At 40.3% G+C, this 16,286-nt stretch overlaps 2 protein-coding genes across 2 annotated transcripts; one reads left to right on the top strand and one right to left on the bottom strand.

The window, feature by feature from the left end:
- htr1ab (5-hydroxytryptamine (serotonin) receptor 1A b) lies at positions 1–2,184 on the bottom strand. The gene has a single exon (XM_072661864.1). The coding sequence runs from the start codon at positions 2,096–2,098 to the stop codon at positions 866–868; it is 1,233 nt and encodes a 410-aa protein (XP_072517965.1). The 5' UTR covers positions 2,099–2,184; the 3' UTR covers positions 1–865.
- Positions 2,185–7,844: 5,660 nt separating this feature from the next.
- On the top strand, positions 7,845–16,049 carry rnf180b (ring finger protein 180b). The gene is made up of 7 exons (XM_072661698.1): positions 7,845–7,958; positions 9,078–9,176; positions 10,192–10,278; positions 10,447–11,208; positions 13,699–13,912; positions 14,709–14,834; positions 14,908–16,049. Exons 1-7 carry the CDS (start codon positions 7,941–7,943, stop codon positions 15,099–15,101), a joined length of 1,500 nt encoding a protein of 499 aa, XP_072517799.1. The 5' UTR covers positions 7,845–7,940; the 3' UTR covers positions 15,102–16,049.
- Positions 16,050–16,286: the final 237 nt, after the last annotated feature.

The raw sequence follows: 16,286 nt of genomic DNA, 5'->3' as shown, positions 1-16,286 counted from the left end.
TCTGCTTTACCAGACTATGAGCACAGTTCTATTATTTGTTCCCTCTTTTTTTGTTACTTTTGCCTCAATTCCCTGGACAGAACACCAGGTCTAGACAGAACACCATCTCAAAAACACCACTGATCAAGAGTCCGAAATTAAGCGGTAAATAAATAAATGAAGAAACTAATGGCTAAACCGGGCTATTTGTAAATAAAACTACTAATAAATATGCAGATGTCAGATTCCAAATCCCTGACATCCCAGGAGTCCCATTATCCTCCAGGTAATCATCCTCAATTTGACCAGATCCTGTCATTAGTGATCAGGAGTAAGGCTGAGGCTGTGTTAATCCATACACTGTTAACATCACACACTGCGTTGCTGAGCAGAGCCACATTACAGAGACCGACCAAGAACAATACCCCCCTTTTCCCTGAAATCAGCTGTATGCATCATCACTGAGACCTATGCAAATTTATGCTATGTTTTCCATAGTAGCCAGCCGAAGGTGAAAGTGTTTAGTCTGGTGCCTAAGAGAGAACTATGAGAGATGCTCTGACTGAGAGATGAAGAGCAAAGAAGGAGAGCAGTCAGACTAGAGTCAGTTTATTTAACAGCATGAACACATTCATGTGTCAAATGGACATGAGCGGCACATGTTGTTCCTCTGTATCATATACACAGTATTATACACCCTTTTTCTGAAAATAGAAAGAATATAATGTATATTACATAACGACCTCTTCCACAGTCAGGCGAACTGAGATACTGATTAATGCAGGTTTGTTCTCATCCTCTGCTCTTTCAACTCACCGAGGTCTGTTTGAGAGAACTGTTCAGTCATTTACAAAGCAGCGCTCTCAGGGTCTCGGGGTCTCAGGGTTCAGGGTCTGCAGAAATGGCATTTGATGATCTTCTTGAAGGCGCTCTGGAAGTCCTTGTTGAAGTAAGCGTAGATGATGGGGTTCAGGAGGGAGTTGGAGTAGCCCAGCCAGTTGATCACGTCCCTGAGCCACACGGGCATCTGGCACGAGGGGCAGAAGGGCATCACGAGCGCTTTGATGAAGAACGGCAGCCAGCAGAGAATGAACGTGCCCATGATGATGCCCAGCGTCTTCACCGTTTTGCGCTCGCGCGCTAGGGCGAGCTTCCTCTTGGCCTCCGTGTTTTTCTCGTGCCTGTTCTCGAACAGGGGCACCTGGCCGGGCGCGTTGGGCAGCGGCAAACTGCTTTTGGCGCCGCCCTGCACCTCCACGATCTCCAAAGACTCGCCGTCGTCCGTGCGCTTCGCCGCGCCGTTGGCGCACTCGGCCGGTTTGGGCTCCACGCTGCTCCTCCAGCTCTTCAGCTCGCCGTTGGACTTCCTGAAGAGGGCCGGCGACACGGTCAGACACTTCACCTTCTCGGACTTCCTCACCGTCTTGCGGATGCGAAAGCGCGCAGCTTTGAAGATGCGCCCGTAGAGCACGAGCATGAGGATGAGCGGGATGTAGAAGGCGCAGAAGGTCGAGTAAATCGTGTACCACGGGTCGAAGCTGATCATGCACGCCTCCGGGTTGGCGATGTCCTCCGCTTTGCTCTTGGGCTGCGACTTCATGATCAGCATGGGCGGGATGGATATGGAAAAGCCCACCAGCCAGGTGACGCTGATCAGCACGGCGGCTCGCTTGAGGGTCCGCTTCTTCATGTAGTCGATCGGGTCGGTGATGGCCCAGTACCTGTCCAGAGCTATCGCGCACAGGTGCAGGATCGAGGACGTGCAGCACAGGACGTCCAGAGAGATGAAGATGTCACAGGTGACCTGCCCGAGCGCCCACTTGTCCAGAACTTGGTAGAGGCACGCCATGGGCAGCACGAGCACCGACACCATAAGGTCCGTAACGGCCAGCGAGCCGATCAGATAGTTGGCCACGTTCTGCAGTGACCTCTCCAAAGCGATGGCCGCCACGACGCATGAGTTCCCAAAGACGGAGCAGAGGATAAGCGCGCCGATCAGCACCGACGTGGACACCTGATAACTCAACGGGACCTTCACGGATACCGTCGCCGTGTCGTTCTGGTAATACAAACCACTGTCGTTCTGGAGTAATGAAGACAGGTTGTGTATTTCCTCCATGTCTGGGTCACGCAGGGCGCCACAGTGGAAGCAGCTTTGGTCCCCTACAGCACTCCTAACACAGGAGCGCGCGCGAGGCGAGGCAAGAGCATCATCACTGAAAGGGGCTGTGGCGAGGCGCGAGCGTTTATATAGCAGCCCCGCGATATATACGTCAGTTACCTACGCAGGTGACCAGAGCTTTTACTCTGGACTTCCATTAATTTCCTGGAAATGGATATGTTGGTCATTACACACTCTTAGAAATGAAGGTGCCAGAAAGAGTGACATGGAGTGATAACATAAAAGAACCACTTTTGGTTCCCTGAAGAGTGTTTCAGTGGGTGGTTCCTTTTTTGTAAATGAGATGTAAGGTTCGAAGAACAATTTCTCTGGACCCATATGTCCAAGACAAAAGCCACTTAGGGACTTTCATATGGATTCATGTGTTTTTCAGGGATTTTTTTCGGTCGAGAACCACGAGAATTCTTTACAGATCTCAAATAATTTGTTATACATAAAAATCGTTCCTAATATGTAGAGATTCACAGAGACAGATTAAGACCAAAGTAAAAATAAATAAATTAGTAAATAAGAAAAAATATAAAGTATAAATAGATCAATAATTCAAGAAATAACAGCAACATATCATTGTCTGGAAAAAAGAGAACACTCCCTATACTAGCTACAGTGTTTCCAACTATTGTTGAAGGTAAGGAAGAGATTCATTCATTCATTCTGGAAGGTCCACATTCGCTGTATCTAAGTGGAATATAAATGTTCGTCATGTTTTTTTTTTCAGTATATACCAATAGACCCACACAGTAGGATGTTTAAATGGTTCTTCACCAGGTTAAATGTTTGGTGGAAAACCTCTCATATGTGGTTCTTTATACTTTATCTTTTTAACCAAATAAAGGGTTCCCGTAGCACCAAAAATGTTTGTCCTGTTGTTTCTATAGTCAAAGAACATTTTCAGTGCTAAATCGAATGATTTTAGAAAAATATTTGGTTCTCTAAAGTGTGTGATTGTGAGGAAGGTTGGTAATATGGTCTGAATATCCTCCATGTAATTTTAACTTTCCTTAGAACCATATTTCCAAAGCAAAAGCCAGGAACTTTTATTTTATAAGTGAGTTCTTTATAGATTCTTCAGGGGTTCCTTAGTATAAAAACATAATTATTCTGTATATAAATCGAAATGCAGCAAAATATATATATATACAGCAAATACAGTACATATATTTTTAAAGGTGCCATCGACATGAAATTCTCACCAGATGTCAGTAACAACCAAAAAAAAAACAAACCATAGATGTCCATAAATTAAATATTAAACACGCTTACTGAAATGTATTTAATCCACGTACAAAAGCCTGCTTCAAGACACCTCCTGTACAGAGAAACTAGTTGCATGCGTTGCTCAGGTGTGATTTTGGCCCATTCTTCCACACAAACACTCTTCTGTGGAGGTTCTGTGGGCTCCTACTGTGAATTCTGAGCTTTAATTCCTTCCATAGATTTTCTATTGGATTCAGGTCAGGTGATTGGCTGGGCCATTCTAGCAGCTTTATTTATTCTCTGAAACCAACTGACAGTTTCCTTAGCTGTGTGTTTATTGTGCTTGGAATCATTGTCTTGCTGGAAATGTCAACCCTCATTTCATCTACATCATCCTGGTAGATGCCAGCAGATTTTTATCAAGAATGTTTTGGTACATTTGTCCAATCATTCTTTATCCATGATGTTACCACCTCCAACCTTCAGTGTTGGTGGTTTTGGGGTGATATGCAGTACCTTTTGACCTCCAAACATGGTTTGACCAGACTATTTTCTTACACTATTTCACAAGCTTGTTTAAATGTTGCTGAGCTGAACCTTTACCATATTTCTGTACATTATTAAATGTTTATTCTTGATGGTGAAAACTCTCTTGAATGAGGTCCTTTATACAACTTTTAAAGATTCTTAGGTTTGAAGGTTCTATATAGCACATAAAAGGTTTACAGAAGGTTTAAACAACTATTGATTTCAGTGTATTGTCATTTAATTAACCATCGAGGTGTGTGAGTGTAAAGAAGCTCTTTGAAGTTTAAAAGAACTTCCACATACAGTAAAGATCCTCAATGATTTCACCCGGAACCATATATCAAATCAAATCAAATTTATTTGTATAGCGCTTTTTACAACTGTTGTTGTCACAAAGCAGCTTTACACAATCAGTGATTAGTAAAAAGACAAGAAATCAACAACATAAGAAGACATGAAAACCTAAGACCCCTAGTGAGCAAGCCAAAGGCGACAGTGGCAAGAAAAACTCCCTCAGAGCTGAAGGAAGAAACCTTGGCAGGAACACAAGGGGGGAGTCACAAGGGGGGCCCAGCCCATCCTCCTCTGATTAGAACTATTTATAAATTATTGATAAAAGTCACCAAACCACATATACTGTTGTACTGCTCAGGTGTGTAACATTTTCATAATCATAATATATTAATCTTGGTATAGTACAACTTAATATAGTCATTGCAGTGATGGTAAAAGTAATGAGAGTAATGATAGAAATGGTAGAAACAATGGTTCTGTATGAAATCATAACAACTCAATGAACAATCTGAATGTTTAAATGATTCTTTAAATAATTCTTTACAGAACCATTTGTGCAGATGGGACGTGTGAGTGTGAATAACTATTTTTCGTGAATGACAAGATTGTTGATGACAAGACAAGATGACAAGCTTTTTTAAGTTTAAAAAACTAACCTCTAGAGTGTATTAACTCTGAATTATCTCTGAACTTTTTCTTTACAAAGGGTCCTTGGTAAAAATAAATAAATAACTAAAAAAAAACAAAAACAAAAACAATGGGGTCCGGAGACCACAAGTGCAAAGGCTTCTTTCTTCCATCCATCTTCTTTGTCATTGTTGCGGTGGGTCCAAAGCCACACACACACCTACCTAGGGGCAATTAAGCCTAGTAAATTCACCTACCATGTGTTTTTGGGAGGAGGAAGGAAATTAGAGGGGGGGCAGTGGTGGCGTGTGTGTGTTTGTGTGTGTGTTCACTACCACAGATGGGTTAAATGCAGAGGACACATTTCGCTGTACAGTGTACAGTGACAAATACGTGCACTTTTACCTTTTTAGAGTACCTGGAGGGAACACACCAAACTCCTCTCAGACAGTGACCGGAGTGAGGATCGAACCCACAACACTGGGCCTCTTGAGCTGTGCTGCGCCACGGTGTCACCCCTGCTATTTCACAGTCTATTCTAATTTAATTTCATTTAAATAAAGATCAGCAGAATCACCATAGCTATTTACATCACTTTCAGGATTTTTAGCAGTTGTATTTCCCCCCTTTTGCTTTAATGACAGAGTGCACTCAAGGTGACAATAGGTGCATTCCAGTCTCCCCATTAGTGTCCTGTAAAGACTACACAGGTTATTCCACATTTAAGGTTAATCCCAAACCACAGGCAGTGAAAATGTTCAGTTGGAGGGGAACTTTAAACTGTGTAGTGAGGAGTGAATAGTGGTTCATCGCTTCACAGGAAACTGCACGTCTGTTGAAGAGTCTGTGTTGCTTTGTGTTTGATGATGATGTTGCAGAGCGATCTGAATGAAGGTATTTAACCACCTGCAGTTCCCTGAACCCACACCCCAGGTTCAGCATGTGGGGAATATAAGGATACTGCTGAGGGACCCTGTGGAGTGGAATAAAGTTGTGGACTTTGAATAAAACGAGCTAATGAGATCAGCTTTACCTGAGTGTCTTCTGAACACTGAGCTCCAGTGGAAGTGAAAAGATTTAAGAAACATGAAGAAACCTTTAGACTTCAGTATAAAGGTTAATATGGTCAATTTCACAAATTCGCTCCAACTGGAATACTATGATAGCATTAGAAAAAGGGCAGGATCGTGATTACTTGATTCTAACTTGGTCTAATTTCCAGGTTTGAATGAAACAATACTCACATTTCCAGTCTAGTCTCAGACTATGGAAACCCATATGGAACCACGAGAACTCAAAGAATCACCTGAATGTTGAGTGTCTTTTTTTATTGGTTAAATCTCTTGAGAATCTCTTGAAAACATCTTGATTTAGAACCTGTTGTCTATGGTTCTTTAGAAAATGTATTTACCAAACTCTGGGCTTCACTTAAAGACTTACTTTTTATAGACTTAGTTTTAGCTTAAAGGGTGACAGTCCAAGCCCAGGGTTTTAAGCAACGTTAGCCTACCTATCTCTGGTTGCAAAGGTTGTGTAGCTTACTTAATTAAGAACACACTGGATCCCTGTCTGGACTCAGTGTATCAGTGCTGGAATGAGGGTTGGGACTGGACTCCACAGGACAGTAGATTTAGGGTGGACACTCGTCAACCTGGACTGTGCTGCTGCTGCCACCTGCTGTACCTCCATCCAAAGCCTAAAAAAAGAACACAGAAATGAAAAGGTTAATTCAGATGGTTACTAGTTTTAAAAAAGAAGAAAGGGAATGTGGAGCCCAGGACTAGGCTAACTCAGTGATTTTAACTCCAGCATGAGGCCCCAGCATAGCTGACACAGCTCATTTATCAATACTAGGTGCCCCTTTCTATCAACACACTGCCCCGTCCCCTCACTCTGACTGGTTGAGCTCGGGTTGAACACACACACATACACACACACACACATAATTACTGAAACCTATTCTACTATATACACTACACACATGCATACAATTATTTCTGCTGTTATTCTACTGTTATTTGTGTCAACTGCTTTTTGCACAATATCACCCAGTAATGCTTACCAGTTACTACGTTTACTTATTCAAGTCTACCTCTTATCCTATTATGTCTTATATGTTTACTTATGTCTTATATTTGTGTGAACAGAGGATTACCAAAGTGAGAATGTCATTGTTCAGTGTAATCATCTGTTTTACTGTGCATTTGACAATAAAACTTGAATCATGAATATTAAATATTGAATCTAATGCAGTGTTTCTCAACCCTGGTCCTAGGGTTACCCTTCCCTGCACATTTTACTGCTTTCCCTGCTCCAACACAGCCACTGCAACTCTAAACAGACTTGTTAATAAGCTGATTACTTGAATCAGGTGTGATATGAGAATGGAAAGCAATAAATGTTCATGGCAGGGTGCCTCCAGAAACAGGGTTGAGAAACACCGATCTAATGATTAAGCCCTTCAAAAGCTGGAGCAGGTGTGTTGGAGCAAAAAATAAAACCTGAAACTGTGAAGGGCAGTGGGTCTCCAGAACTGGAGAAGAAAACCACTGAGGTAACTAGCTAGCGATCAAAGGACAAAATAAGACCATTATCTTAGGTTTCACCATTAAAAAGACATTACAGACCATATCCACAACACATCAACAAATGTACAGCATATCACAATATATATACATAACATAGAGGAAACCTAATACAAATCAATGTGATTGGTAATGTATGTAATGCCATTATGAATTAATGAATCCAATAGATCTACTTGTTATAGTATATTTATTTAAGTTATTCTACAACGACAGCTTGAATTGAACTTTTAATGATAGATTGTTTCTTTTTTTGTTATTATTTTTGACTTACACAAGCACACACACACACACACACACACGCACACATACATGACACACTTAAAGGAATAAGCAGAATAGCTTAGTCTTATAGTGCTGGACTGCGTAATGGATTAGAATCGCGTTTTTGAGTTTGATTTTTACCCAATGCGGCCTCCGTATGGTAGGCAGCTAGAACTACACCAGCCCGACTCAACGTGTAGTTTGTTTTTAGCCTGTAAGCTAACGCTGGTTAGCCACCGTGTCGAAGAGGGTCTGATAATATAGCTATAGCTATCACCTAAACAATGGCCTCCTGTGATACGGTACATGTATTTTTTTGCTTCACTGGACTTATAGTATTGGTTAAAACTCAAACGCATGCGGTAAAGTCGGAGACACGTTGTGTCCTACAGACAAGTGTGAGTCCAGAGTTTCAAGTTATCCGGAAAAACAACGCAGCTACCAGCTACCAGCTCACAGAGGCTGGAAGTGAGACCGCCGCGTATTGAACTAGCCGTCTGGCTAACAGAGACTCGGTGAAGTCCACTTGACTAGGTTATCAGCAGTAACCAGTCAAAGTTTTCTTTAAGATAGATAGCTATACATACCTACATAACTAAAACCACTTATATTAGTCTGCCTCACTGTTTCTAAAGTTAACACAAATCAGCCCGAAATTGGAGCGACCTTTAGTTTATTTTTGTGATGAATGTGGCTAGTTAATTTCTCTTTATTTACAAATTCCCCCAAATAAAGCACTTATTAAAATTATTATATTACTATAATAGAAATGACAAGAAGTCGTTAAACTATTGGGAACGGAAACAAAACAGGACTGGGTCTTTAGCCTGTTTTAGCCTAACGTTGCTCAAAACAGGCAGCACTTTACCTACCGAGACAGCAACAAGGCATTTGAAATATTTCATATTGATCAAATCTCAGTTGTATATTTGTTTACCACCTTATTTTGAAACATTGTTGGTCGGAAACTACCAGCAGACATTTCCACTGGGTGTAGTTGGTTACTTTGAGCACAAGTCAGGGGTGGCAGAAAGACAAGAACAGGAAATAAACATGCAAAGCAGATTTGGCCAGTGTAAGTTACAGTGCTGCTCTACTAGCCTTGGAGGGTTGACAAAGACAGATTTCTGGGTTAGCTGGCTATTTAATTACACGTCTAGTCCCGGATTTCGTTAAAACGCCCTATAGCAGTAAAACCCAACTGAAATTATTATTTTTTTTTTATTGAGTATTTACGTCTCGTACACATTCTTCGACCAGGGCTTTAGACTGCAGACTTCCACTTTAGCATCCCTTTGTTTTCAGCCTTATGACCTTAGACTGAGGACTCTTTCACTGTAAATACATCGTGACCCTGTAAAGCTGGATTATGTCCTTTGTGGATGCTTGTCGAAAGCTAACCAGCACGTTTTTATAAACAGGGCACAGTAGCAGAGCCTGGAGGGGCTGCAGAGGAACCCTCAGTGCTTCGTTGTAGAAAATGCAGAAGATGTGTAGCAGACTCAATATGCCTGCTTTCGGTGAGTAAACCAACATATCTTTACTGCTCAGAAATTAATTTGGCTGTGGTTCTTTTATTCTGCAAAGGTTTGCTACTAAGGGTTCTTTAAGTAAATGATGCCATAGAATAAGAACATTTTTGTAAAAGATATAAAATATATATATATATATATATATATATATATATATATATATATATATATATATATATATATAATATATATATATATATATATACACATATATATATACACTATACACACATACATACACACATACATACATAAAACAAGGTTTTAAAAAGTGTATGTAAACACTTATTGTAACGCACATCCCTTTTGCCAAAATGGGTCTTCTGTGGAATTGCTCAAATAACTCTTCTTTATTTTATAATGATATATACCAAATATTAGTTAGATTAAACACACATAAAAACTAATCTAAATGCTATGGCTCATTTAGAATGTCAGCTTTTTTATTTCAAGAAGTATTGGAAATTAGAGGACTTTAGAATTGCATTTAGAATTGTTTGACTTTTAGTACTTTGTGTAGCACTGCTGTAGGTCTCAGTAAAGGTATTTAGTTGTGTTTTTGTATTAGAAAGAAAGCAGTACTTCGACCCAAATGCCTTTTTGAGGTTTAATCCTAAAATCATAAAGGCAAAACAAATTTGATTGTACTGATTGTAAGTCAGATATTCTAGTAATGTCACTGGATGATTCAGTGACTTAATTACGGTTTATGTCCAGTGAATGAATCACTTGTCAAAACCACACTGTAGTAGTAAACCCAGACTATGTATTCAGCAGCCCAAATATAGTCCATGTTTTTCTACTACTGGTAAAACCCTTTAGGCTACATGACTTGTGCAGAACTTCAGCCACCATGTGAAAGTTAAGTCTAGCTGAAAAGGCCATGCAGTAATAAATGCAGTAAAGTACAATGGTACAATAGTCATTGACATTATCCTGTTGTTTCTATGCACATGCGTCTGTAATGAATGGATCAGTTGTTTTCATAAATGTCTCATCACAGGTGTCAAAAGAGTTCATGGGCGCCTGCAGTGTGTGGCACGTGGATGTTGATGCATTGCCAGATTGGATTTTGGACGTTGTTAATCAGGTACTGGCCGTCTGTGGTGTAAGCTTCCATAAAGTAGTTGTTGTATTTTACGGTTAATAAATAAGTGGTTTTATTGACTCTGTCACTGTAAAGATTTGACATAAGAACCTTTCATATGCCTGTGTAAGTTACCTTTTAAAAAGAAAGCTCTAAAGGCTCTTTTTACAGGTTCATTGGACTGTTGGGAAGCTGAACTGTCAGTACTGTGGAGCTCGGCTGGGAAGTTTCAATTTCATAAACTGTCCAAAATGTCCTTGTGGACGTGACACAGCTGTGCACCTCAGCAAAAGCCGTGTTGATCAGGCTGTAAAGCATTCTGTCCACTTGAGCAGACTAGGCAGGGCCAAGAGACATGCAGATATATTGAAGTCTAAGACAGAATTTCTGAGTAAAGAAAGAAAACAAGAAGAACCAGAGACAACCAGAGAACTTGATCCAATCTCAAATCTGGACCAGGACCTACAACGTTTAAGAATGCCGGCACAAGTGACTAGTTTAGATAGTGAGGCCTCTTTCATCACTCCCTCTAGTAGTTCTCCTGATTTCTCCCACATTTCCCCTGTAGATGAGGAAATCGATGAGGCAGTTGCTAATGTGAACTCCAGACAGGAACCACAAACCCTCAGGTCTGTTGAGACAGATAGTGAAGATCCCGTAGCCCATGAAAGGCAAATGTCAGTAGAACCATCAATTTATCAGGAGAGCACAGGGGATCGTCTGGCTCATTTCACATCACAGGAAACGCCTTCTCTGGACACAGAAGAACTGGAACAAGAGCAAGAGGACATCACAGAAGAACAAGTGCACCACACCACCTCCAGCCATGTTCAGAAGTTGACCAAGCGAGAGAGGAATCGGTTAAAGAGCCTGAGGCGGAAGCAAAGAAAGAAGGAGCGCTGGATTCAGAGTCAGGTTGAGGAGAAGGAACTGGTAAGATGCTGTCCTAACACTTGTCAGTTTTCTCTGATCATAAATCACTTTTATTAAGATGTTTAGTGGATAGCACAGTGAATGTCATTGTCATATCTGTATATATGCTGTAGGATGTCAAAAATATTCTTCCAGTGAAGCAGACCATGCAAATGTGGTCTGACATTTACCACTGCTTCTTTAATACATGATAAGTGCAACCAGTGTGACTGGCTCTGTTCAGTTCCACAGTACCAAATCCAGACATAATTTTAGAGCTCATGACTGGAGTTGAGAATAGAGTTTTCCAGGTAAGCTTATCTTAGTTCACAGGCATCCCTCCAAAAGTTAATACAGAATGTCACAAGGATGTAGGCCATTAAAATCATGTGGTATTAGCTGATACCTGAGTCTTAGCTGAGTCTTTATTGCTAAACACTTTGTTAAACCAACAGAAGTACTGGTGTTTGGTTAGAGTCTTGGACTTTACCCTCTGTATGACAGAGTTAATTTATAGGCTACTCTGGGTAAGTATACATGCATCAGCCATAACATTAAAACCTTAATATTTTGTAGTGTTTGGTAATGACTATGGTAAAACTTGTAACTATGTGAAAACCAGTGAAATATTAAAATGTGATGACCATGAGTCAAATTTTTAATTTAAAAGATTTAATAAGGTAAAATATACTTTCAAATTGTTTCAGCATTACAGAGATTTAAAAAGAAGTATAAGTAAAAAGATAGTATAATAAAGCAACATCACATCAATAGGCCAGTGCATTCACAACCGAGATTCACAACCCTTGGGCATCTCCTTCCTCCAATCAACACAGACTACGTCAAAGTCATTCTACCTTAATGTACATTATATGTAAATCAGAAAGATTAAATATATGACATAGTTGTTCTATTAATGTCAAAGGTATCTACGATTGGTCAATAAAGCTTAAATACTAATGATTAAACAGAAAACTATTGGGTAGCATCTGTGAATATGACCGTGCCAGAAGTGTCTGATTAACATGTTGTCTAAAGCAGTTCACTCTGATAGCTTGTTGTCACGTAATTTATACTCTTGTGGCTGAAGCCCAACTTTCAGTTCTGCCATACACAGCAAAAGCATCATCTTAACGGCCTTCAGGACATCTCCTGAAAATCATAAACAACCTCCATGTGTCCTTGGCACTTTGACAGAGATGGACAGAGCTAAAGAGAGTGCATATGAAAGATCATATGTCCCTCTAAATGACTAAGTTAGAGAAGGAATATAAATTTGTAAAACAAGTAATGAGTGTAAGGCTGTGGTTGTCTCCAATCACTCCCATCACTACGTTCCCCTCGTGCAGCCAACCAACAGCTCTGACCTGTCAAGGCATGAACCCCACAAGACAGGAAGCATTAACTTTTCCAGTCATTTCTGCTACAGTAGCTCTTCTGTGGGATCGGAGCAGATGGGCTAGCCTTCGCTCCCCACAAACACATCAGTAAGCATCAGACACCCATAACCCTGTTCACCGATTGTCCTACCTTGGACCACTTTTGGTAAGTATACTGCATACCAGGAACACCCCACAACCCTTGCTGTTTTGGAGATACTATGACCAGTCGTCTAGTCATCGCAGTTTGGCCTTTTGTCAGACTCGCTTTCAGATTAACATGCTACCCAATATGAACAATCCCCCCTTTGACGGATGCCATTGTAACCAGATAATGTTGTTCAGTGGTTTTAATGTAATGGCTGAATGTTGCACTACATGTACAATGCATTAGAGCTGGGCAATATGATGATATTTTATCGTATCATGATAATTTTGCTTTTTTAAGCATATCTATGATATTGTTAATTGTTAATAAACACTGATCAACTGTTTCATTACAAACAGTGTGGTTTTAGTAGCAGACTATTTTAATTAGATGAGGTGCAGCAGATGTTGAATAGAAATCATTGTGTTCAGTATGTACAGTATCTGAATAGTAGTTTTTAGGAATCTGTTGCTATTGATGTATTTATTCTGAGATTACATGTATCACGATAAGTATTGTGTATCATGAAAACAGTCTTTAAATATTGATATAGTATTTTCACTATTTTGCCCAGCCCTACTATGCATATAAGTATTTGCTTTTAACTGCATGTTATGTGCCATATTGTTGGGGAGCTTGCAAATCCAAGCAAGTGGTGTATTTTTAGCAAAGAACATGCTAGTTTCATTTGATTGATTGATTTAATTTATTTAAGATGGACACTTCCCTCCGTTTATAACTGATGTGCAGTTAAAGGCATGTTAATACAGAAATGTTAAGAATATGAGCTGATTTTTAGAATGGCTTGGCATATAAATAAGCTGGTAGGTCTTCCACTTACTGAGGACATTTGAACTGTATGTCGTTGATAGTGTTTGTGATATGTTGGTCTACTGCTGGCAAAATCTTAAGCTATTCCGCATCTAATAAAAAAAGTGTAATTTAAAACTGGCCTGTCGTTTGGGTGTATTTGCTGTGTTTCAGAGTGCAAAGTGGAATCTGACGAGCAGCGATGAGGAGGAGAAAGAAGGCTACACTTGTGCAGTGTGTTTGGATGTGTACTACAACCCCTACATGTGCCAACCGTGCAGCCACGTGTTCTGTGAGCCTTGTCTGAGGACGGTAGCGCAGAACCGGCCAAGGAGCACCCCCTGCCCCCTCTGCAGAACCCTCATATCTCACGTGCTCTTTCAGCAAGGTCAGTCCGGCAAATGAATGACCTAGTTTCACCCACTACAATACGATTGATTCTGGGATTACCTGAAAATTCCATGGGGTTGGCGTTCCAGAAATGGATTAAGTCTAGTCTGCTCTTCAGGTAGCTTGTATTTCCAGTGGTGGTACACCTTTGAAATTCTTTTTAGTCTAGACTTGGGCTTAATCTATGTCTGAGAAACTGATATTTGTTATAAATCCGTTACACAAATTACAAGGAAAACACAGTTGATGACTATGTACAAATGTTCTGAAACTTACCACCATTTGACTCTTGATAGGCACCATATTTAAGAAAGAAATAATACAAGTAATACCTTTATTTCACGTTGTTTGTCTATGCTGTTCTGGTAGTTTTGTTTGCACATGAAGTGTAAAGGATGTTGGAGTTCTCTGAGTTGTGTAAATGTGGCTGTTCGAGGCCTAAGCCAGCAGTGTACTTCAAATGACAAAAGAACTAAATGAAACCTACCCAACACTGAACAGAGCTGCGTGAGTGTACTTAAAAAGAACTACGTCTTTCTCACTCAATGCCATTAGAGGATTCGTGTGGACCACTTGCAGGCAGAGGGAGGTCTCAGATGAAAGAATGCAGTAATTAGGAGTTCTGTTCAGCACGCGGTGCACAAAGAAAAAGTCACTGTTCATTCTGACGGGTTCTGGCAGAGCACTATAGGCCTGCTGTAGGCAAGTAGACTAGGACCTTCATTAGGAGAGTGTCCTTGTTGATTAATATCTGATGAACTTCTTCAAAACACATGGATGTTCTTGTGTTTTAGAGCTCCATCAGACCACTAGGACTTGCTTCCCAAAAGAGTACCTATCAAGAAAGGAGACCTTCCAGCAGACCAACTATTCCAAATGGCCCCTGCCCAGCTGTCCAAAGCGTTTCCACATTTTATGGGGTTTGCAGCTTTATTACTAGTATTATTCTTTTTATTTTAAGGATATTGCATTAATAATTGCTTTTTATTTCAGGGTTCCAGAGACGTGCAGCCTCTGCTGGCCAGTGGCAGTTTCCCCACCGAGCGTTTGGGCTAGATGGACTGGATCTGGGAGACATGCGGGGCTGGCTGTTTGACTCTGACATTGTGATCATCTCCATCTACTCTTTTCACTGGTTGCTGGCTTTTGTCATTTTTTGTGGTCTTTGTTATTTCTTCCTCCTCTGATACAGCACTAGAGAGCACTAGAATTGAACAAACCAGAATTGCTGAGTTATGCTCAAGTGTCCAATTTTAGCTAAGGCAATGTTCCTGTGGAACACTGTGTGAGTGTATGTGTGTTTGTTCATGTGTATGTACACCGATCAGCCGTAACATTAACACCACCTGCCTAATGTTGAGCAAGTCTTCCTTGTGCCACCACAACCAATTGGAGCATTCAATGCATAAATTCCATAAGACCTCTGAAGACGTCCTATGGTATCTGGCACCAAGACATCAGCAGCAGATCCTTTAAGTCTAACTAACTAACTGTTAGTTGTAAGGTGGGACCTCCATAGATGGCATCAATGAGTCACCAGTTGACTGGTTGTCTTTTTCTGAAGCACTTCCGTTAGGTACTGACAACTGCATACCACAAAATCCCCACAAAACCTTCAAGATGGTCTGACCTAGTCATCTAGCCATCACAGTTTGGCCCTTGTCAGAGTGACTCAGATTCTTTTCTATCTTTATTTTCTGCTTTCAATGCATCACCTTCAAAAACCAACTGCTCACTTGCTGCCTAATATATCCACCCATTGACAGATGCTACTTTAGATGAAGAGAACCTGTGTTTTTTTTTTTACTTCGCCTGTCAGTAATGCTAATGTTATGGCTGATCAGTGCATGTAGAATTGATAATATGTAAAGATCATGATTAATAATTGCTATATCTTGACCTACAAATCTTTTAAGCAAAGAGCAAAAATAGCAACAGCCAGGTGACTGAAGGCTAAATTTAATGAGGTGTTTTTATTTTAAAATGCTGTTCCTGTTAGTTTATCGTTTCAGTCTTGTTTCTGACTCAGAGTCTGTTGGTCTGTTTAAGGTTTTGCCCCATGTGGGTTTAAATATGTCTGATGTGGGCCACTTTTTATTGTTTGTTTTGCACAGTAAATGTTTTAATGAACCTCACGTTTGTGTTTGCTACTGAATTTGGATGAATTTGTGGATTTAATTCTTTTGTTTACGTACAGCAGTAATGTCATTCTTTATTTTTTTTTCTTTTTAAACGTTTAGCTTTGTTTCTAATGCTACATGCCCTTGCCTGAATGTAGAAATGCTTTCAGGAAAAGGTATATAGCAATGTGTAGAATTTATTAGCATATTCATCATCTATCAGAACTGATGTTGAAATTTATCAGGGTTTTC

Source organism: Salminus brasiliensis, chromosome 18 (genome assembly GCF_030463535.1).
Source record: "Salminus brasiliensis chromosome 18, fSalBra1.hap2, whole genome shotgun sequence".
Classification (NCBI taxonomy): domain Eukaryota; kingdom Metazoa; phylum Chordata; class Actinopteri; order Characiformes; family Bryconidae; genus Salminus; species Salminus brasiliensis.
Note: the sequence above shows the minus strand (reverse complement) of the source record. Positions and strands in the feature narration are given on the sequence as shown.

Excerpts from the sequence above, each read along its gene's own strand:
- rnf180b (XM_072661698.1), top strand. Across the intron at positions 9,177-10,191 it reads ACTCAATATGCCTGCTTTCG|GTGTCAAAAGAGTTCATGGG; the intron begins GTGAGTAAACCA and ends GTCTCATCACAG. Across the intron at positions 14,835-14,907 it reads GCGTTTCCACATTTTATGGG|GGTTCCAGAGACGTGCAGCC; the intron begins GTTTGCAGCTTT and ends TTTTTATTTCAG.
- htr1ab (XM_072661864.1), bottom strand. The coding sequence starts at position 2,098 with ATGGAGGAAATACACAACCTGTCTTCATTACTCCAGAACGACAGTGGT.